Here is a 25,359-nt window from a genome sequence, read left to right on the forward strand (position 1 = left end):
TATTAAATGGACACAAGTTGCTTGACATTTGTGTTGAATGCACAGAACAGTCTATCTGTACTTCTTATTTGTTTTTATTCAAGCCTAATTTATAATATTTTTTAGTTTTATTTTAAATTTTAAGATAAAATTTGTGGTGATACAAAATAACAAACAGGTACAGCTCTTTTGGCGACAGTATGTTGTCAGCAGTGTATAGGGGAACTATATCTCTGCTGACACATTTCTTGAGCCCAAAGGTCCAACATTTCCTGGTCCCAGAGGGTTAAAAAGGTTTTTATATGAATTCCTTTTATCCATAATAGAAGTGTTTATAATTTTACAGGTATAAACCACATTTCTGTTATCGACCTGATAAGAACTTATAAATATTTTTGAAAATGGTTTTTTGAAAATTTGTACATTTTAAATGGTTTGGAGAATTCTGTTTTGTCCTGTTCTGTATTGTTAAAATTATTTTCATTGAAAATTATTTAAATTTTAAGTGTGTTTTGGATAAAAATTTCTTATTTTTTGTTTTTCTAGTGGCCATTTATCTACCTAACCCTCTTTTCCCAGATTACTAAACACCAAAATTTATATTAGTACTGTCATTAGAACCAAATGGAAGAATATGATTTTCTCTTTATCTTCTAATTTTGGATTGTAGTGTAATAAAAATAGTTTTGTATCATTTTCTGTAATGAAAGTGTACATTGTACAATGTACTCTATGATATGTTTATAATTAGTGTCTGGCTAGTTTACAGCTGCTGAGAATTCATTTGATTTTGTCAACATGGGAATAAGTTTATTCAAAGCCTGCATGCATTTTGTGGTCATAAAATGTTATTGGAACACTTAGATGGTTTTTCAAATTGTTACTTTATATTACCAGTAAAATTTTATTTGGACGGCAAGATAAAAATGGAACCAAATTAACTTTGGTTGATCTGTTTAGACTGTCAATTGAAAATATGTATTTGTAAGGGTATAAAATATTAGCACATATTCTGTGTATTGTAGCCATATAAATATAGTAATTATTTAATATTAAAAAAGAAAACTTGAAAATGTAGCTCGATCCTGATTGTAGTTTTTAAACAGTTCAGGAAAATAGGGCTGGATCCAGCAAGTAATACATACCCAAATTGTATTTCATGCATTGATGATATCTTGTTTTAAAAATGCTCTCTCATTAACTATTTTATGGTTTCCCATCTATCAACCCTGACCTATGTAATGTATAATTATATTTTGGTTTAAATGAAGTATCCATTTACCTAAAGTATATAGTATTTATTTTCATTAGAGATTTGGTTATTTTGATTTCTTATTTCTGAAATGCCTGAAGTATGATTTTCTCATGCAATGATCAGTGATTAGCACATTGAATTGTGGTAAAAATTTTAGAATCTAAATTTTTTTCAGTTAGCTGTGAATTAAAAAAAATCAGGCTTAGCCTTTAAAACACTAGCTTTTTGAACGTGAAATTAGACTGGTATGTTAAGTCATTTTATCATGTAATTTAGGTTGCTGGCACCTCTGTAAATTCTTTTATGTATTTTATCCTGTAATTAGTGTTAATTCAGTTCTTTATACTTTACTTTAAACTCACCTATTTTACCAGATGGTATACTGATATCATTTTACTAATTGACATAAAGACATATTTTCTGAAGATACTGATGTCCTTGTGGAATGAAGCTGTTGATTCTGGCGAAATTGATAGCATTGTTTGGGAATGTTTGTCGTACTTCTTTCTGCATTTATGCAATAAAAATTTATTTCACATTATGATTTAACTTCTTTGTTTATAAAAGATTGAATTTATTTGAAATTTGATAAAAAAACTATGACAATATGATCAGCCCCAGGGGGATGCGTCATCATGTCCACTACTCTCAGCATGACTGATATAGTCATAGCACGACTGTAAACTATGAGCATGTTGTAAAAAAAGAAACTGCAGGTTTTTATTATAATAAAACTAATTTGTTGTGAATAATAATCAAGAGCCGATGCAAATATACGAGTAGATAGGAAAATTAATATTAATTTAGTATTATTTGTTAAAGTTTTATTATTTTACTGATATTTCCTTCAAGTAATTGTGCTATTTGTTGCCATTTAAAACTAACTGGTTTTTGATGGTTGGTATTGGAAAACAATCACATTTTATAGTGTTTTGGGATATACTTGTAGGATTTATTTATGCATTGTGCACTATAGATTTAAATAAGCCAACGATTCCAGTGTATTTCAAAAAATGTAATTATTAATTTTTTTTTTATGATTTGTTCATAGTGAAATCTTAGAAAATATATTTGCTTTAGTTTTTAATTAAAAGAATTTAGTGAATTTTTTTAGCCAAGTTTTTTTCTTTTTATTTAAAAAATTAAAGTTAAAATTCTGTTAGTAGTTAATTGAAGTAAATATGTAATTTTAATAATATATTTTTTTATTACTTATCTATGTATTTATTTTCAACTTTAGAGTATTCATGGTGTAGTTGAAAGTATGAAAATTGTAACAGTTGATAATTCTGAACGAGTTGCACGCTTTGCCTTTGAATATGCAAAGAAAATGGGTCGTAAGAAAGTGACAACAATTCATAAAGCAAATATTATGTAAGTTATATTAATTTTGAAAGTTTTTCTTACTAATTAGATGCTAATTAATGAATCAGATTAGGTTTTTTTTTAAATGAAAATCATGTTTTTCCATCCTCACTGGTGTGTATTCTTCTAACTTAAGATATACATGTTATTGTTGTGCCTGACATCTAGATCCATGCTGTCTTCAGATATGTAATAATAATCTTAGATTAGTTTAATATCTATTCTTCTAAGACAAAGTACACTGTAAAAGATCACTGATGTAAATGTAAGAATATTTACATTAATTTTAAAATGTTAAAATACAGTGTGTTTAATGGCCTCAAACTTACAGTATCAGATGGAAGTGGTAATTAAAATAAAAATTAAACTGTTTTTCATCTTGATTCATCTGTGTCAAGTTATATTGATTAAACATAAGTTTTATTTTACTTCTAAAACATACATACTAGCATACTAACAATAATTTTGTTAAGTTTGTTAATTTATTAATTACACGATTATAGACTTATGTTTACATTTCACTGAAATACTAAATAAATGTATAAAATTAATCGTATATATGAAATTATATGGTTGTATCACAAGCATTGCATTTATGCAATTTTTTATTGTTAACAAAATATAATGTTATCTCAGTAGGTTTTAATATATGGATATCTTTCAATTTTAAATGAAATATTTTATAAAATTACAGTTACTGTAATCAAAGGTACAAAGATAATTTCATTATTATTTTTAGTAATATTTAATTTGATGATCAGGTTTGTAGCTTGCAGACCATGGATTTTTAACTTTATAAAAAATTAATGTAATCATTTAAATCACTAAGTTTTTATTATGTATTTTGGATTCTTAAAAATAATAATGTTTTTTATTATGTATGTATATATTTTTTCTTTTTCTTTTTTATTAAGAATGTTTTGTACTGTTGGTTTTATAACTTTGAACTAATGCAATGAAAATATAAAATATTATTTTTACTGTATTCTTCATTTTATTAATGTCAGTTGTAATTATAAAAATCATTAGATTTTATCACAAATCATGCAGAAAACTATACATCAATAGAATTGTACTTAAAAAAAAAAAAATCCCAATAATAATGCTAGATATATACAGTACGGTGTTGATATAACCAAAACTTAATGGTTTAAGAACCAGATTTTAAAGAAATAATTAAGATCGTGATATTTCCTCTTTTTTAATCAACAAATCGCTAAGATAATTCTTGAATGTGTTTACACTCTTAGCTATCTAAACTTGGCTTCCCATTAAACACTTGTAGCTGACTAAAAAGCTGCTTTCTGGAGTTGTCAAACCAAATTTCCAACATATTTGAGGTATTTTACTTACGCAATTCTGAATCACTACTTCAATTAGAAATATATCTGAAGGCCCATGTTCTTAATTCTATAATGTAGTTTAAAGTTTTTGTTAATACTCTATATTTTCTGTAATGATCATAACAAGAATAATTTGCTGACTTTCCATTTAAAAGTCATTTTTGCATCCAAAATTCATTAGAAGCACTTGAGAATGATCTCAAAAAGGTCGTTTCGTAGGGAATTGAAATTAAAATTTAAGTGTGATATATTGTTATTAAGTCATCCTTAGTAAAAAAAAATTATATTTAACACACATATTGTTCTCTAGTTAATTTTTTACATAGAAATATGGAAATTTAAATTTGAGTTTGATAGATTACGCAAAAAATTAACAGAGTCCACTTTTTATAAAATATTGAAATTAATCATAATAATACCTATTATGAGTGTACAGAAAACTAGCTTGAATGGGCCTCATTGTAATCTGAGATAGAAATGAAAGATTTGTTGAGAAAATTGCGTGAATCCTGATACTTAGGATTAATTCTCCTTCAAACTTCCTGTAGTACAACTATTGCTTGTATATGCCAGTGTTAAAGTTATTTTACATGAAATAAACTTGTAGTAATAAATAATGAAGTTGACTTAAAAGGTACTAAAAAGTAAAAAAATAATACTTTTCAATTCTTCAAATTTTATTTAGATTCTTGAAGTTATCACTAAATTAAATCAAACTATCAACAAGTTACCAATACTTAATTTGACATCAAATTCAGAAAGCTAAAATTTAAAGAATGGAAAATATTTTTTGTTTTTTAATATCTTATTTTAGTCAGTTTCAATCATGTTTAAGTTTATTTTACTTTTCTTGTTTTATATCTGTTTAAAATATGGGTAGTCTACAGAAAATGCTGTTCATTTGTAATAAAAAAAACACAAAGGCAAACCTGCGTCGTAATAAAAATAAGGAAAGTAATGCAAAGAAATAACAAAGATATTACTACCATGAACTAAGGATCTGGAATGCCAGTATAATTTTTATGAGATTTCTAACTAAATGAAATTTACACTTGAAATTTCACTTGAAAATGCTTTAAATATCAAAATGGCAAAGCCTTGTGTTGTTACGCTATAGGAGTCTAAACTATGATGAAAAGACAAAAAAATTATATTTCTACAGTTCACCCATGTAAACCATGCAATGTTTTATTTAAAAATCTTCCACTTAAGTTATTTTGGAGAATCTTGCTGTGAGACCACTAAAGGAACTTCCTCTACAAAATATATGAAAGAATCATCAAATCAGTCCGCTCATTGAATAGTAGGTTTAAACTTACATAAAAAACCAACAAATAATTGAAAAAAATTAAAAAAAGGTTTTTTAAAACCTTAAAAAGAATCATTTTTTTAAAGTTAGTTAGAAATGATAGATAAGTGACAAGACATAAGAAATATAATTTATTTTCAGGTGCAATTTATATGCAGGGTATCTGGGCTAAATGTATCCAAAAGTAATGCCCTATATTTAGAAAACTAGTCGTCATAATCTCTTAAACAATCTCTTCAATCGACAGGAAATATTTCCAACATTTTTTCTGTTTACTCTCAAGGTCAGTGGAATGCGCATGTGCAGACAAGCTGATTCAATGTATTTGTAATCAGTAGTGGTCAGTCGAGATACGGACCCCACAATGGAAGGTTCAGTGCGTGCTGTGGTTAGCAGAGTTTCAATCAGTTATGAGTGTTCAATGACATGTACGAACTGAATGGAATATCAATCCTTCTACATTCCAGTTAATTTGTCAGTGGGATATGACTTTAAGAGAGACTGGAAGCTTGGTTTCATAACTGAATATCATCCAAAAGTTTCAGTTAGTGATGAGACTGTGGATTGTGTATGCGATGCATTCACTACCAGTCCTGGAAAGTCAATTAGGCAGGTTAGTTATGTTAGTTGTTATTTTTTAGCAGTTATTTATAACTGCAGATTCCTTGTTCCACTATTCACAATATTGCTCATAAGCGGCTCCATTTGCTAGTTTACAAGTTACAACAACTTCATCATATTAAACCAAATGATCATGACCTATAATGTCAGTTTGCTGTAGAGGTAATGCACCATGCTGAAAACAATCCTAATTATCTTGATACTGTCATTATTTAGTGATGAGGCAGTGCTTCATACATGCAGGAAAGTTAACAGACACAATTATTGAATTTGGGTTACTGAAAACCCCCAAACAGTAATAAAAAATGAAAGGGACACACTGAAAGTCAGTGTTTGATTAGGACTGAACAAAAACGTTTTCATCAGTCAGTTTTTTTTTTGTGGAGTCCACTGTGACAGGACACACGTATCTCAACACTCTTGAAAACTTTGCTGTTCCTCAGATTCCTGTAGGCTTCAGTTTCCAACAAGATGGTGCTCCACCGCACTTTCATAAAGATGTTACCATGTTTTTAAACAATTTTCCCTGGATGTTGGATCAGAAGAGGTCCAACTGAATGGTCCCCAAGATCTCCAAATATCATTCCTTTGGACGTTTTGCTTTGGATTTATTAAAAGTTGTGTGTACCAAAGAAAAATTTGAGTCTTGGGCAATTTAAAACAGAGAATTGTTGAAGCTGTTAGTCTAATAACACTGCAGATGCTCCTAAACACTTGGCAAGAGTTAGATTATTGTCTAAATGTCTGCCGAACTACAGAAGGTGCACACATTGAACTCGACCAACCTTCATTAAAACTTGAGTTGTGTTTAATAAAAAAATAAAAAAAAAAAAAAAAATTATATTAACTGTTTCTCTTAATATAAGTTGTTATCTTTGGGTACCTTTAGTCTGTTCACTCTGTATATAATCTAGCAAATGATTACATCCCAGCCACAAAATATTATTATTTTAAAAAAAACTATTTTTCCATGTCTACTTTATTTTTATCACTATGTTAAGTACTTTCATAGAGATTTCTGCTTCATCAGGACATTTTATGTAGAAATTAAATTAAAAACATAATTAAAATATTAAATATATGGAAAGGTATGTATTCCATCTCGGTCATTGATGTAAAATAAACTATTTATCTTGTTAATTTTATATTATATATTTTTATCATTTCATAACAGAGAGTAGTTCTTTTATCTCTGACTAGATGGTAAAACTTTCTTTGTAATTTTAGTATCTTAATTATGTTTTTGGTTTAATTTCCTCATAAACTTACTGATGAACTGAATAGGCCTGTAAAAGTACAAACATGTAAGAAAAGACAAAATAGTAAATGGAAAAATTAATATTTATAAATAACTTTTACAGTTTATATGTGCAACAATTGATATAATGATTATATTTAGCAACAGCAATTTTTTGTAAAAACTGCATACTACCTTTCATAAACTGCAATTATTTAATTGAAAATTGCAAATTTTAACCTTGAAATAGTCTGAAAGTAAATTAGGTAATCTTCAATTTTTATGGTAAATGTATTTCATTATTCAGATGTATTTGGTTTCAAATTGTTGTTTTAAGAATAATGAAATGTAATTATTTAGTTTATTAAAAAACATCTTTTTCTACGTATTGTTTATTCTATAATATTTCCTGTCAATTTATGTGGTTATACAAGAGGTGAATCAAAAAATAAGTTACACCCTTGCTGTGTTCTTGAACTGAAAGGGATATATTAATGTCTTGTGGTAGCAGCACTGGTTGTGTTGTTGTCTTTATGCTCCCCCAGCAGCAATTCTGTACGACATTCAGTACATGTGTAGTGTCGTCAATGTGGCATGTCCTCTAGTGGTTTTGTCCACCACAAGTGCATTCAGTTATCTGATTTTTGTGGGCAAAAAATTACAATTGTTTTGAAATTCATCGCCAAATTGTTGAGGTATATGGTGAGAATGCAATGTCACACCCCGTGACCACAAAATGGTGCCAAATGTTCAGAAACAGAAGAACAAATGCAAGTGACTAACTGCGTGCTGGGCATCCTTCAACTGCAAACATGATGGGTAATGCGGAACATGTGAATGAAATGATCTTGAGTAACTAGCGCATTAAAATTAGAGAGGTTTCAAGTGAACTTAACATCAGTTATGGTAGTGTGTTTGCGATTATTCATGATCAGCTTGATTACCGTAAGATGTGTGCACGATGGATGAATTGCATCTGTTGACTGACAACCACAAACATCAAAGTTTTGCATCTGCTCTTTCTTTTCTTCAATGTTATTCCAGGACTAGTCCACAGTTTTTGAAACAAATCATCTCAGGGGATGAGAGCTGGGTGCTTCATTACACCCAGCTGTGAGACTAAACGAGCATCACATGAATGGAGACAAAAATTTGCCACAGCCAAAAAAAGTGAAAACATCCTCCCATGTTCGAAAGGTTATGCTGACAGTCTCTTTTGATTGTGAAGGAGTTGTTTACAGTGAATTTATGGCTCAAGGAACAACATTCAGTGCCGACTCTTACTGTGAGACCAAAAAAATTGCATAAAGCCATTAAAAATCGAAGACTGGAAGATGGGGTCTTTTTTCTTCATGACAACGCTACTCCTCATTCAGCTCTTGTGACAAAGAAAAACTGCAAAAATTCAAGTGGGAAGTGTGGTGTCATCTGCTTTACAGCCCTGACCTTTTTTCCCCTGTTTAGTCCCGGAAAATCATCATCAGGTATTACTTCAGTGGATGAATGAGGATGATATGTAGGAGTGTAAGTTAAGTGTAGTCTTGTACAGTCTCATGTCAACCATTTCAAGCATTTTTCTAATGATGATGAACTGAAGGAAATTGGATGAAATTTGTATGAGAGTGGAATTGAAAAACTTGTCATAAGGTATGAAAAGTGTTTAGAAAACCTTTGTGATTATGTCAAAAAATAGATAAAAATTGTAGTTTTTTGTTGAATAAAAAAAAAATTGTCTTATAAATATGTGTTTGTTTCATAGAGGGGATGTAACTTACTTTCTGATTATCCCTCGTAATACTGCAAAAAATTAGAAAAAAAATTAATACTGCAGTCAACACTGTGTCTCTTCTGTTTCAGAGAAATTCATTTGTTTTTGTTGTAGGATCTTAGCATTTTTGTAATTGGGGAAACAAGATGAACATGTTATATGTATTTATCAATAGCTGTGTTAGGGGTAAAGCATGAAACGGTTTTAAAGCATTTGATTATAAGAAATAGGGGATATAGACAGTTATAATTATTCTCTAGAGCTTCTGCTATTAAAAGAAGTGTCATAACAGGAAAATTGATAAAACCTCTTCTGTGCAGAATAAAATCATTTTTAATGTATTTTGGTGTAAAATGTGAATCCCAGTGGGATGTTTACATAAAAAAATAAATTGCCATTTTTAATAAAAATAATGAACGACAAAGCCACATTTAATAAACCAGTTCCATTGTCGCCAAAATTAATGATATCAGATTCATTTTTGCTACAGCAGCTTTTGTAATAAAATTGTTGAGCAGCTCACTCAGCAGGCATGTAACAAGTGGTGGTTTCACAATGTGAAAAGCTTAGCAAATTATTTGTAATATACAATATGTCCAAGAAATTGCTGTATCCCTTGACAAATATACATTGTAGATTTTGTAAATTTCTTTGTAAGAATTACTTCTCTAGTGGATCTGTGTGTGCACCATGTGTCTACACACCTGACAGTCTTCACATCCTCCTTGACATGTTAAAAAGCATCTGTGACATTATGGTCCAAAAGGTTTCTTTCACACTGTTTACAATTTTGTACAATTTTTTATCTGTTATGTATTGATATTGAGATACATAGACCTTGATTATTTTCCACAATGAGTTGTTGGGTATGGTAAGGATGAGGCTTCATTGTGGCCATTGTGATGAGGCTGGTGCTTGTGAACCTTAATAACCAATCCAGTGGCCTGGAAATTGCACAACTGAAGAGCAAAATGAGCTAAAGCCCCATTTTTCTGTGTTCAGACATGTTCCATGGTATCCTCTCCTTGAAGTCAAGGTATTAACCATCTTTCCAACTTTTGCAAATAAGAATTAGTATTCTCATATTTTTCAAAAATATGGTTTGAACAATTATTGCAATTTTATCCCGCCCCATATCATGACACATGGTGGATCCTTTTCCCATTTGTGCACAAAATGAACAAAAAAAATTTTCATTCATTATTTTTTGTATTCCAAAAAACAACATTCTTGGCACATGAACTGCGATAAATTACACATTCATCAGAAAGTAAGATTGTGTAAGACACCACATTTGGAAATAATGCACGGGAGGTTTCAATGCAGTGTTCCACCTGATTAATTCATTCATAAAAGTTGGTTGAAATGGTTTCATATTCAATTCTTTTTTAATATGATCATTGCTAACCATGGTATATTAAGTTCAGGTGCTTATTTACAAATAAATTTAGTTGGAGACTACTCAATAAAATCAGCAACAGCAATGCATGTTTGCATTTGCATCTTCTTTCCTCCATTATGTGGCCTGTCTGTGACATTGCTGGAAGCAAATACACATTTCTCCTAGTCAAGCATTGTTGCTTTATGAGGTGGGTCCTTGTTAAACCATTCATGAAATTCATTCATTATTTGTGGCATTGTTTGCCTTATGCTTCATTGTCTGTGAACTTAAGCACAATAATTATGTCTACTCACATCTGCTGTGTCTTTTCATCAACTGAAACAAGAATACAAGCAGTGCCTTGTGTGACCTTGAGACTAGGTATACCAATCAGAGTGAATACTACTTGTTTTTCAAAACAGTAGTGACATGTTAATTTAGGAGTGCTGTGGTGACTTCTCAGATGTACTGTAGAATTGTATGAAACAAACATTTATCGGAATTCCCCACCATTTTGAAGGATACATTTTCCTGTCAACTAGATATAGTTGACATCAAACTAAATAACTGATATATGATATATTTAAATATGATTAATAATGGATTATTATATACTTTTTTTATGACTTGCATTCAGGGTAGGGTTGTTTTTTTACCTGTGATAGATAATTAATTATTAAAGTATGAGTTTAAATTTTAGATCAGTTATGTATATGCATGTTCATTATTATTATGTATATGTATAAATTCCAAGAGGCATCTGTTGCTTTGCTTATTATCGGTCACTAAAAAGTGCTTCTCTCAAAACTCAACCTTCTGATTTCTGGCATTGGTTTATGAATTATGGCTTTAGTTAATGGTATTTTATTTTTATTTCATTTTCCAAAGTGCCAATCCTTGAAATGTTCCAAGTGTTGTAGAATCAAGTTATATAGGATATATTTTGTAACTTGTGTATTTTGATATACTTTTTTTTATAACTGTGGTAATGCCTGCAGCCTGTTTTAGTAATAGATGTGTATTTTTTTTTTTGCTTATTTGTAATCCACACAATGCCATAGTTTTTCTTCAAAGAATATTTACAATTTTGTTGAGCATATTCAGATGAATTATCAGGAAAGGCAACATGGTTTTGGAAAATTCTTTGTTATGAAGCAATAATGCTACAATTTTTTATTATTGAATTATGGAAATTATTGTCTGAGCTGTAATATGTCACTGGGTGGCTCTTTGCTTTTGAATATGTAAGACATTATAAATAACATATACAGTAGATAGGTAATAATATATAAACTGTAAGCATGTCTAAAATATCTTTTTATTTTAAATATTATAAAACAGTTAGAAAGTAACATATATTTCAATTGTGTCAGGATGTAAAATTTGATACATACTTAAATGGTTAAGTTTGTTGAGTTCTAAGAAAAACATATTCTGTAATTGTGCATGATATCCATACAGTATTAATTGGAATTTAATTAATTATGCTTTTACAACAGATTTAATTTTAAATGTGTAAACATGGTAAAAAATTAATATTAGCTGCATGAATTAACCTCGGTTAGAATTTTAAAGAAATTTCAGGTCGTTATGTTTCTGTTATTTTGCAATAAAAAAGATTTTATTAATAAACTTTTACATGTAAAAGAGGAACAAGTTTTTAGTGTTAACAGATAAAAAACATTTTAAGGCAAGAGGTTAGTTTTAATGTTAAGGAAATTTATTTATTTTTGTCTTTTAGCAATCAGACCTTGCCTTGATATTGCTGGAATGAGCAAAGATTTTTAAATAGACCTCAAACATCTATAGTTGTTTGAATTTATATTAGTTTGATTTATTATTATTATTAACCAAAATTATGAACATAATTTAAGTGCAATTACATGTTTTTTGTGTTTGAAGGAAACTATCTGATGGCTTGTTTTTGGAGACATCTCGTAAAGTAGCGAAGGATTATCCTGGTATAGAACATGGTGATATGATTATAGATAACTGTTGTATGCAACTTGTTTCAAACCCACATCAGTTTGATGTTATGATGATGACTAATTTATATGGAACTATTGTTTCTAATGTTGTTTGTGGATTAGTTGGTGGTGCAGGTCTTCTTTCAGGAAAAAATTATGGTGATCATGTAAGTTTCATTTGTTACGGATATCTTTTTGTTATATTCCACTTTGGTACATTGACTTTTTACCTAATTTTCTTTATTTAATTATTTTGCTATTGTATAATTTTTACAGTAATAAAATTGAAGGGTTTGTCTATGTAAGGAAATAGTTATTTTAGTACATATTGTTCAGTGTGTAATGCTTTCTTTCACAGTCTTATGAAGTAAAAATGATTTCTATAATTTTCATAGTTTTGGTCATTTTTTATTATATAACTTTAGAATCACTGGTTGTATTTGAATGAGACTTTTATTTTTGAAGGCATGCTTATTAGAAACTATTTATATATTGCACATTAAGAATATGTTTGGAATCCTTCTTAGTCAAAAGTATTTTTCTGTTATCTTCTTATTTCTTTATTTCAAAGAATTAATGAGAACAAAAATTTAAACCCTCCTAATTTATAATATTATAAATTATATTATTATTATATTAAATTATTATTATATTTTTGTCTAAAAAAACAATGTTAGTGTGTTGAGCGAGAGGGTTTATCTCTGTTCTGGTGGGACATGGTTTTATCCAGTATTTTTACTTAACCTTTTCTTTATTTTTATCAAGAACATCACATTATCAAAATTAAAATTTCTTTTACCTTTCAGCTCTTTTATTTAAAATAACTGAAATTTATGAAAGTTTGCTCTGCTTCTGTACAGTTGTTTATTGAAGTTTTCAGTTGTCAAGTAAAAAATTGTTTATTGACATTTTGTTGGTTTTTTGTATTCTTTCAAATTTGTATGATGATGACAAGCATTAAAATCTCATGTTTTCAGTATTAACAAATTTTTCAGACTTGAAAATCTTGCAACTTCTATTCTCAAAGTTAAGAATTTTTATTTGTAAAATGCATACTTTTTAAGTAAACATCTAAACAGTTTTAAAGAAATATGAAATTGCATATTTGTTTAGTTTGCGGTGTGTTTTAAAAAAAATCATGTATAGCAGTTTTACAGAATAATTTATTTTAATGATAATTAAATAATTATTTAGTTTTGTGGAATATAGAGCTATTTATAAAAAAATTAATATAAAATTGATATCAGATTAGTTTAGAGAAATAAACCAAGATGGTTTATTGTGTGGTATGGATTTAAAGTTATTTATGATAAATATCTCAACTTTTGTTATTACTAGAAAGTAATGTAGGTTTTAGTTTATTCCTATATCATTTTATAAATAATTTATTTCATTTGTGTCATAGATGCAAGCATGTATTATTTAGAATGCTTAATTAATCTGAAATAAACACTGTTAGTCATCATCGCAGAAAAAATTGCTTAATTTTTAATTTTAAATTGACCTTACCACCTTATTAAACAATAAAAACAATTATAAAAATTAAAAAATATGACTGCCAAAAAATAAAAATAATTAAATTGAACTAAAAAAAACGACAATAAATCAAATTAAAAAAAGAAGAAAACAAGGTAACGAAATAAAGGACCAAACATTGTTATGCAGTATTTAATTCATTAAAATAACAGGTGACCAATCAACTTTCAGATAGTTTTAATTTGTTTAAATATATTTTTCATGTTGTTGAAATAGTAGGCACTTAAGGCTGTCTAGTAATTAAGTTTTCACCAGGTCTTACATCGATAAGAAAATTTTGTCCTTCAACAAAAACATTTAAATGCAGTCGGGGTGCTCTTTAATAGTAATTGTCCAGTATTAAAGAGCTCTTTATTATAGAATAATTCTAGTTCTTTAATATTGGACAATTACTATTCAGAGCACCCCTTACTATACATTTAAATATTTTCGTTGAAGGACAAAATTTTCTTATCAATATAAGACTTGATGAGAACTTAATCATTAGACAGCCTTACATGCGTGGTGAGAACTTAATCATTAGACAGTCTTAAATGTGTGCTGTTTCTACAATATGAAAAATATATTTAAACTGAAAGTTGACTGGTCACCCGTTATTTTATTTAATCAAATACTGCATAACGATGTTTAGTCCTTTATTTTGTTACCATGTTTGCTTTTTTTTTAGTTTGATTTATTGTCGTTCTTTTAGTAAAATTTATTTATTTATTCTTATTTTTTGGCAGTCATGTTTTTTAATTTTTATAATTGTTTAATTTTTAATATCTTTTAGTGATCATTGAGAAAAATTCACGATTTGAAAACTTTTGGATAGTATGTATTTAACGTACTGAGCCAAATGAGGAAACTGTAAACATTTCAGTTTATTTATTTAATTGGCATACACCAGTCTAAACTTACAGATTTCTCAAGCGATTGAATTCCTCAAGAGTTTTTTTAATGTGGATCAATACAACAATTTTCTATTTTTCATATTTTAAATTTTCTGGGATGTAAACAACTAATGGCTAAATTCTTCAATTGTCTCATGCGACTTAGCGCTACGTAGGCCTGGCCCATGGCAAAGATTTGAGTGTTTAGATCTATATCAGCTCTATCTAGGGTGTTCCTTGTAGTTTATGCACTATCACAGCTCAGCACAATATTGGTGGAAGCATACGCTCTTCCACTTTGCCCTGTCCCCCTAAAGCATCAAATTTGACAATAATCAACTTATTGATCCTCAATCTGATGCTAACAGCATTACCTCTAATTCAACTCTCATCAAACTACAAAGACCGTTTGTGGGAGCTCACCGGGCTCAAGCTGGTCTCGGCGTAGTGCAAACCACTCGATTTTTCTTAGTATATTAGTTAATTTTTGTTCTGGTTTGATTCTGTCATGATTTTGTATTATACTAGCAAATACCCTGTTTGAATTTTGAAAACTGGAAGACTGGTTGCAAAAATATAACTTTCGAATATTCATGATCTGCTAGATCAAGAATGTATCTGATGCATGCAAAAGTTAACCTTCAGCCTATTAACAATTACCCCATTTGAATTTTGAAAATTGGATGAATGCAGAGATATTATAAGAGCAGTCCTTTGTATCTCACAAAAAGTGTCCCAGGAGCACCCTATTTGTTACCAGTTGATGGTGATGATTGGTCTAGCCTTGCACAAGGTGCTCGCATCACCTCACCCTTCTAGCCTCATAGGCAGTCCCCATGGGAAGCCCATTATTATTAAACAGAAATTTTTTTAATTTATTTAATATTATTCTATCTTATTTAACATAAATTTAATTCTGTTATTTTTGCAATATTATTCATTCGATTGATTTGAATCTTTCAGTTCAAACCCAGCTAACACAGCGCTCACAGTCCATTAATTCAGTTTTTTTAATTTTGTGTTTCAACTGGCAAATCTTCACTACTACTATATATATATATATATATATATAGCCTATGACACTCCCAGTAATGTAATGATTCAACTCGGGGTCATATCGGTTCGGCCATTGAGCTGCTACAGTGGAACAAACATACATATATACGTACATCCTAAATACAATACACTCCTTTTTGGGCAGTCATTTAAAAATATGGCTTATCTCTGAAGAAATATACATGTGCATAAAGGCAAATGTGTAGCTATTTTAACATAAATTAGAAAAAAGACTACTATTTTTACTTTTAGATCATTTTAATTTAAAATTAGGAGTATTGGCTTTCAGATACTACAGTAAAAAGTTTTAACCAGCTGGACAGATGTTTAATATAACTACATAAACCTTTAGACTTAGCCCTGGATAATGCAAATGTCATCTGCAAAGTAGTACCCATTTTATGCTAAAAAAATAACCAACAAATAGTTTTAATCAAGACTTATTATTTAACATAAACTAATTTTTAAGCTACTTTTCTACATAGTCACCATGTATTTTCAAGCACTTGTTATACTGACTGATGAGTTTCGATATTTCCACATTGGATTCCTGTGCTGCCAAGTAATTCAGATAGAGTTTTCTTCAAGTTTTGTCACTCTAAAAATGGTTTCCTCCAAGAAAGTTTTTGAGTTTGGTAAACAGATGAGTGACTAGGGACCAGGTTGGGACTGTAGACTTAATGATTGAAAAATTCCTACTTAAATTTTCAGAACACCAGTGAAGTATTTTTTATATTCATCATTAAGCTTGGATGTACTTATTTCATACAAATAGACAACCAGTTCACTCCTCGTGGACATTCTCTTTTCCTATATAAAAATTTTGACAACATTGTTGTACTGATGATTCATTCATCAGATCTCTATAAATTTCCTTGATTTAATGGTGAAAATTGCACAGTTTCTTATTCTTGCATTAATAAATCAAATTGCAGATCTCACTTCACTCACAGCAGCATTCTCTATTTTCTTATTCATTTAAAATACCTACAGAAGCAGGTCAAGTGTAAGGAATGCATTGAGAAATAACACAGACTAAGTAGACACAAAACAGACCAGCTGAATAGGGATAGATGTGGTGTAGGCCACCTGTGCGATGAGGATGTGCCAACAGGCATTACTTTTTTTAAGACCCTTGTAACAGTTAGAATTCATATAGTTTTTTATCAACAGTGATTTGATGATACTGATCTTTTCAGCTAAGTATATTGGTCTATATCCTCGATTATTTGTTCTATCTTCCATTGTATTTTTTACTTTTTACACATCCCTTTTATTACATATATTTTTACTCATTTTAAACATACCAATTTAAATTAAACCTGAATGTCCTAATATGTGAACAGCCAGTCTAGTTTGTCTCTTTTAAATTCATCCACAAGCTTTTCTCTCCCATTAATTTTAAGATTTTTATTTTGTATTTTATCAACCCACCTAGTTTCCAGTAACAGCTTCTTGTAACATCACATTTCAAAAGATACCATTATTTTCTCTTCTCCTTTTGCCTTCATTTTGTTACTGTAAAACACTACATTCCATACTGATATCTCAAAGAATATCTTTCTAATTTGTAGATCCATATTTAATACTGGCAGACTTCTTTTTAGCTCTACCAACTTCTGCCAGTTTGCTTCTGATTTCTACTTTACTTTGAGTGTACTTGGTAATTTTACGTACCAAGATAAAAAAATTCTTCAACTTACGTATGTCTTCTCCTAATGCTTCAGCATTCTCATTTCCGTTACATCTCATTACTTTCACTCTTATTATTTTCCCATTGAATCATTCTCCTAGCAATTAATCCATGCTATTCAAGATTTCTTCTAATTAATTCTTGGGTTATGTAAAAAGAACAATGCCACCAGTGATTTTCAATATAATCATTTTTCTTTGGGTAGTTGCTCAATTCTCAAAGTTACCTTCAGGTCCTTTATTGCTTCTATATACAAACTGAAAACCAAACCGAGTAAATCCTTGCCAAACTCCTTTCTGTATCAGAATTAGCTTATCTTCATATTCTCTTCATCACTCCTTCCTTATTCTTGTTCAGATTGTATAGTGGACCCTAAATTTATGACTGATCTATAACCACTAAAGATAACAATTAAAATAAAACCGCTTAATAAATCTACTCAGTTTATTAAAAATAAATGATTAATGTTGCACACATAAAAAAGGAATGTTGATTGCTGTTTATCTGTGTGTACGAAACTACTCCCACATGTGTTCATTAAATTGCTTGATCTAAAAATCAATCATAATGGTCATAAAGTAATTTTTTTTTATAAATGCAGTTTTAAAGTAAACATTTAATATTTTCAAAGCATTTAATCTTTTATGTTACTTGATCTGCTTGGTACTGACAGTAATATGGCTGTAATGTTTCAGTCTAGATACACACTGTCATTCTGTGACAGTCATTTATTGTGTGTATATCTTTTGAAAAAGTAAATATTATAAACATTGTAAAATATTATAAAAAAGAGACTCTTTTGAACAAGCTTAGAAAGATAAAAGACTTAGAAAAAAATAGAAGCTAAAAGTTACTTTTTCATACTTAGAAAATCATAAAAATTATGTTAATATTAAACGCATGTATATTTTGTAATTATATGTTATGAAACATTAACCAAGATTCAAATGATTGGTTTTATAACCTATTATTATAAAATATGCATGTGTTTAATATTAACATATAGTTGACCCATTATATGCCAATATAAATTTTATGTATAATGAAGGCATATTTTAACACTTATTTTCAGTCATATCAGACTATGGGTATAGTCTGTTTTAAGTAATATCAAATTCTACGTGATTTTGTGCTGGAGAAGAGGTGCTTTGTTATAGATAATTAAAATTAATATTTTTTATTTATTTACTTTTTCTTAATTTCAGTATGCAATATTTGAACCGGGTACAAGAAATACTGGAACTGCTATTGCTGGAAAAAATATAGCAAATCCAATTGCTATGTTAAATTCAGCTGTTGACATGCTACAGCATCTAGGACATCAGACCCATGCTGATATTATTGAGAATGCTATAAACAAGACTGTAAACGAAGACCGTATCCATACTCCAGGTCATTATTTTCAATTAGCATAATAATTTGAAGTTGTTTTAATCAATTTTTTTTTATTATCTATCTTTCATCATCACCAGTTTAATGTTGCCTTCCTTTTCAGGTTTTTCAGTGAATCAAGCTAAGATTTATGACATATTGTATTTTGATCAGTTCAGTAATTATTCTTATTTCTTAACGCATTTTTTTATTACTGGTTAATCTGAACTCAATACCAATAAAGTACTGAAGAACTTAATGTGTGTGAGGTACTAAAGTACTTATGTATGGCACAATCCAGTAGGGCTGTTTTAACAAGATTTACCAAATGTGCCCTAGTAAGAGGCTCCTAGTAAGGGAGCCTTTACTAGGGCTGTTATGCAAGGACTTTTTTTTAATGTTAAAGGCATGTGTGATTTATTATGATTTTAATTTCTTATATGTTGACTCTTCCTTGTTTCATAGGTTTTTAATTTTAATTAGTTTTAGCAATACATTACCAATCATGTATAGTTTTCGTTGTCAAAATCTTTAACAAGCTTTTGAAACTTTATCAGGAGTGTTTGTATTTAAACTCCAGAATAAAAATTTGTCATTAGTGACAGTTTTTTTATTTGATTACAGTGTCCATGACGTAAGTAATTTTTGAATCATTCATATTTAGAATGGAATGTTTTACTGGAAGAGCTGGTACAGTATAATATTTCTTAGTAAGCCTATACCAAAAGTATTTTGGTGATTATGGAGGAAAGGCCATTGACTTGTGATGGATTGGACTGTAGCTAAACAGATTGTTTGATTAATAGGATACACAGCATGTATTTCGGATAATTAGTAGCAGCTACTACTACAAAGACAACTCTAGTAAAACAATTATACAAACACAATCCCTGTTACAATATTAATATACTGTATTCCTTCCTACTTCTCTGAACTAGGAACTGACTATTAATCTACTATGGAAAATTATAAACTCACTGAAAAAGATGTTATGATGCTCTTAAGTCTTGAAGAACCAGTGTCATTGTCATCACTGTATGCTATTGTCTGTCACTAAGCTAAGCAGTTGCATATTTTTAAGGTTTTTTTTTGTCTTCAGTCATTTGACTGGTTTGATGCTGCTCTCCAAGATTCCCTATCTAGTGCTAGTCGTTTCATTTCAGCATACCCCCTACATCCTACATCCCTAACAGTTTGTTTTACATATTCCAAATGTGGCCTGCCTACACAATTTTTTCCTTCTACTTGTCCTTCCAATATTAAAGCGACTATTCCAGGATGCCTTAGTATGTGGCCTATAAGTCTGTCTCTTCTTTTAACTATATTTTTCCAAATGCTTCTTTCTTCATCTATTTGCCGCAATACCTCTTCATTTGTCACTTTATCCACCCATCTGATTTTTAACATTCTCCTATAGCACCACATTTCAAAAGCTTCTAATCTTTTCTTCTCAGATACTCCGATTGTCCAAGCTTCACTTCCATATAAAGCGACACTCCAAACATATACTTTCAAAAATTTTTTCCTGACATTTAAATTAATTTTTGATGTAAACAAATTATATTTCTGACTGAAGGCTCGTTTCTCTTGTGCTGTTCGGCATTTTATATCGCTCCTGCTTCGTCCATCTTTAGTAATTCTTCTTCCCAAATAACAAAATTCTTCTACCTTCATAATCTTTTATCCTCCTATTTTCACATTCATTGGTCCATCTTTGTTATTTCTAATACATTTCATTACTTTTGTTTTGTATTTGTTTATTTTAATGCGATAGTTCTTGCATAGGACTTCATCTATGCCATTCATTGTTTCTTCTAAATCCTTTTTACTCTCGGCTAGAATTACTATATCATCAGCAAATCGTAGCATCTTTATCTTTTCACCTTGTACTGTTACTCCGAATCTAAATTGTTCTTTAACATCATTAACTGCTAGTTCCATGTAAAGATTAAAAAGTAACAGGGATAGGGAACATCCTTGTCGGACTCCCTTTCTTAGTACGGCTTCTTTCTTATGTTCTTCAATTATTACTGTTGCTGTTTGGTTCCTGTACATGTTAGCAATTGTTCTTCTATCTCTGTATTTGAACCCTAATTTTTTTAAAATGCTGAACATTTTATTCCAGTCTACATTATCGAATGCCTTTTCTAGGTCTATAAATGCCAAATATGTTGGTTTGTTTTCTTTAATCTTTCTTCTACTATTAATCTGAGGCCTAAAATTGCTTCCCTTCTCCCTATACTTTTCCTGAAACCAAATTGGTCTTCTCCTAACACTTCTTCCACTCTTCTCTCAATTCTTCTGTATAGAATTCTAGTTAAGATTTTTGATGCATGACTAGTTAAACTAATTGTTCTATATTCTTCACATTTATCTGCCCCTGCTTTCTTTGGTATCATGACTATAACACTTTTTTTGAAGTCTGACGGAACTTCCCCTTTTTCATAAATATTACACACCAGCTTGTATAATCTATCAATCGCTTCCTCACCTGCACTGCGCAGTAATTCTACAGGTATTCCGTCTATTCCAGGAGCCTTTCTGCCATTTAAATCTTTTAATGCTCTCTTAAATTCAGATCTCAGTATTGTTTCTCCCATTTCATCCTCCTCAACTTCCTCTTCTTCCTCTATAACACCATTTTCTAATTCACTTCCTCCATATAACACTTCAATATATTCCACCCATCTATCGACTTTACCTTTCGTATTACATATTGGTTTACCATCTTTGTTTAATACATTATTAGATTTTAATTTATGCACCCCAAAATTTTCCTTAACTTTCCTGTATGCTCCGTCTATTTTACTAATGTTCATTTCTCTTTCCACTTCTGAACACTTTTCTTTAATCCACTCTTCTTTCGCTTGTTTGCACTTCCTGTTTATAGCATTTCTTAATTGTCGGTAGTTCCTTTTACTTTCCTCATCACTAGCATTCTTATATTTTCTACGTTCATCTATCAGCTGCAATATATCGTCTGAGACCCAAGGTTTTCTACCAGTTCTCTTTGTTCCGCCTAAGTTCGCTTCTGCTGATTTAATAATTTCCTTTTTAACATTCTCCCATTCTTCTTCTACATTCTCTACCTTATCTTTTTTACTAGCCCTCTTGCGATGTCCTCCTCAAAAATCTTCTTTACCTCCTCTTTCTCAAGCTTCTCTAAATTCCACCGATTCATCTGACACCTTTTCTTCAGGTTTTTAAATCCCAATTTACATTTCATTATCACCAAACTATGGTCGCTATCAATGTCTGCTCCAGGGTAAGTTTTGCAGTCAACGAGTTGATTCCTAAATCTTTGCTTAACCATGATATAATCTATCTGATACCTTGCAGTATCGCCTGGCTTTTTCCAAGTGTATATTCTTCTATTATGATATGATATTATGATATTTTTAAGGTATTTTTACAATATTCCATAGAACAGTGATGGCGAACCTTTTTCAGAAGTGGGTCGAATTTTGTTCATTATTTTTTTTTTAATATTAGCCTGTGGGTCACCAAGTTAGTGGCATCACTCAGAAAGGGGAGGGAGGGTGTGGTAAAAAGGTTACCAATAATTTGGAAACACCAAAAATTGGACCCTTTTTTTGGTACTCTCTTTTAAAAATTTTACGTTTCCTTTTTGTTTTAAAAACTTTTACTTTTGCAAGTGAAAACCAAAAACAATGTTTGACGTCAAAAAATTGATACTGGTAGGGTGATATCATGAATTACTGCACCAGTTGATGACACCATGCCTAGTGGCACCTCTGCTCTGACTATTTGAATGAACAAGGAATAAAGAAAAGCACATATATATATGAAATATTCTTTATTAATAAACATAGTTACAGAAATGTGTATTTATAATAAAGTCGATAAAAGTATGTTTATTGTGAAATCTTTTGTTACTTATTCTCAGATAGTTTTTTAATATTAATTTCATATTCTGAATTCATTTTAATGCATTTCACAGTCAATTCATTTCCAAATTTATTTCTGTTGGTAGGTTTCACAAAATTCATTAACGAAAACAATTTTTCACATGAATATGTAAACCCAAACATCGTTAAAAGAGCATTAGCAAGTTTCTTCATTGATATAAATTTGTTTTGTACAGAATCCCATACATTTAATATAATATTTTCAATTTTTTGTATGTGTTTATTATTTATTATCTGTACTACTTTCAGAAATGTTTTCTTCTACTTCGGAAATCAAGTTTTCAAATTTATATTTCCACACTACTGTTTTGAAATTCAACTAATTACATTTCTAAATTGTGGATACCTAGCCACATAAATTCGGTTAACTCCATCTTTTCGAATTCCATTTCAAATGGTTATAAAATAAAGTGAAATATATTTTCCAAACTTTTAAATTGATTAAATCTCTCCTAGAAAGCTTGTTTTATTTCCTTTATAATGATTAAAAATTTTAACTGCATTTTCTTGAATGTCAAAGTATTTTCAAAAATTATTGTTTTTGTAATTGAGGAAAGTGATTTTCATTTCCAAAACTGTAATGAAAATGTCAAGTTTTGTCATAAATATTTTAATATTTTCAAACATCATTAATACAATTTGTCCATTTCCCTGAAGTTTTTTATTCAGTTCATTGAAATGCTGAGTGATGTCGTATAAGAACATTAAATCATTTAACTGATCTACATTTGAAAATTCATCATTAACTATTGTTTTTTCATTCAAAAAGAGTTTTATTTCTTCTAATAAATTGACAAACCAATTAAGAACTCGACCACAACTGAGCAAAGCATTAAACATTAACACCACAACATTGTTGTGTGTCAAAATCCCAGTATATTGACACTCAATTTCCTCTAATAATTGGGAAAATTCTCACTTATTAAGACCTCTTACATTTATAAAGTTGATGACGTTTATTACAACCGGCATTACATTGGAAAATGTTTTTACTCGCTTGCACACAGAACTTGCTGGTGTATTACATAGTGAAATTCAATCAGAGAATAAATATAATATAATATTTTTTAAGTCTATTTTGCTTAAGATGCTGAATAAAAGCAATGTTTTTTAGCACCATTATGGTGCACCGTCTGTTGTAACAGAAACAATTTTCTATAGGTCAGTATCCATTTCTTTAAATACAGTATCAAATTATTTAAAAAAAATTCAAGACTGGTACACTTCCCTTTCATTGTTATTAGTTTCATTAGTTCTTTCATTATATTGCCTGATTTATACTAAGAAAAAACTGTTAGTTGTGCATACCCGTTTACATCATTACTCTCATCTAAAGTGATTGAATATATTTCTGCATACTTTAAGTCGTTATGTATTTGCACAGAAATATTTCTTTCTAATTCTATTACTTGATCTTATTTGTGAAGAAATATTTCTTTCTAATTCTATTACTTGGTCTTATTTGTGAAAAAATATTTCTTTCTAATTTTATTACTCAATCTTTGTTTTGCAACTTATTGGTAACTCATTTATATGCTTTATAATCAAATATTTTTCTTTAAAACCAGCAAAAAAGTAGCACTACTTTCTAAAAGCGCTTGTTTTACAAACTCTACTTCTGAAAGAGGTGATTTCCCATGGTGAGTGATGTAATGGGGTACTTGAAAACTAGAATTTGTAATGTTATTTTTTGGAATCAAAAAAGTTTTTAAAACACTGGTTTGTGAATGATTTTGTTTTTTCTTTTGCAAAAAATATTCTCTCCTTCATCTGTTAAGAAGCCGAGATTTGAATTTAACTTTTCAAAATGTCTTCTTTTGCTCATTGTACGTATGTGAAGTGACTTTTTTGTTACAAATAACATGCACATTCATTTTATTATTTTCAATCGCACCATATATATCAAACCATTCTGTTTGATATGGTCTGGAACTTGTATCATTTGTTTTTATTTTTTCAATCGCCAATATAGTACAGGGCTTCAACTAAAAATATTTATATTTAGAATACAATATTTTTAGTAGAAATTTCTTATTAATGTACTTGATATACATACATATATAGATGAGAAAATTTAATAATGAGAAAATAATAAAGTTGAATTATTAAGCGAACGCCAAAGCTGCCAGTTAGTTCAAAACTGCGAGCTGGTACATCCCTGTTCTATGATGCAACGAATATATGTGCTAGTTTATGACCAACTGTCATGAGTCATACACAAATGCAGTGATATAGAAAATCAGCTATCCAATGTCTACCTGGAAATTTTTTTTATAAATTTGACATTAGATATTTAGACTTTAATTTTTGAATACTTTCAATTTCCTGATCACTCTTTTCTTCTATATATATAAAAATGAATGTTTGTCCCGTGTGTGTTCCTACACCATTCATTCGATTGTGATGAAACGTCAGTGAGTTGTTATGCGTATGCCCGCTAAGTTTTCTGAATTATTTTGGCCCCGCTAGGTGGCACTAGGATTGAAATATTTTGAAAAAATGTATATGGTCCGATTTGGCTCATATTCAGAATATATGTTAGTTATGTGAAAAGAAATATTTTTGCAAAAAATGGATCTGCTAGGTGGCCCTGGGGTTGAGATATTTAGGAAGATTGTATTTCTGGACTGATTTGGCTCATATTCAAATATATATTAGTTATGTCACTAGATACATT

The 25,359-nt window shown here is 29.7% G+C and overlaps 1 protein-coding gene across 4 annotated transcripts in view; it reads left to right on the forward strand.

The window, feature by feature from the left end:
- Positions 1-25,359, forward strand: part of Idh3g (Isocitrate dehydrogenase (NAD(+)) 3 non-catalytic subunit gamma) — a 101,608-nt gene that overhangs the window by 48,149 nt on the left and 28,100 nt on the right. For all 4 annotated transcript variants that reach the window (XR_012756076.1, XR_012756075.1, XM_075362787.1 and 1 more), the window contains exons 6-8: positions 2,475-2,608; positions 12,161-12,392; positions 18,588-18,774. Coding sequence is in view for 2 of the 4 variants with exons in the window: in XM_075362787.1 (XP_075218902.1) it covers positions 2,475-2,608; positions 12,161-12,392; positions 18,588-18,774 (553 nt within the window). In the remaining 2 variants the exon portion in view is untranslated. The remainder of the gene's footprint in view (positions 1-2,474; positions 2,609-12,160; positions 12,393-18,587; positions 18,775-25,359) is intronic.

The sequence above is a fragment of the Lycorma delicatula genome, chromosome 4, assembly GCF_047948215.1.
Source record: "Lycorma delicatula isolate Av1 chromosome 4, ASM4794821v1, whole genome shotgun sequence".
Lineage (NCBI taxonomy): Eukaryota > Metazoa > Arthropoda > Insecta > Hemiptera > Fulgoridae > Lycorma > Lycorma delicatula.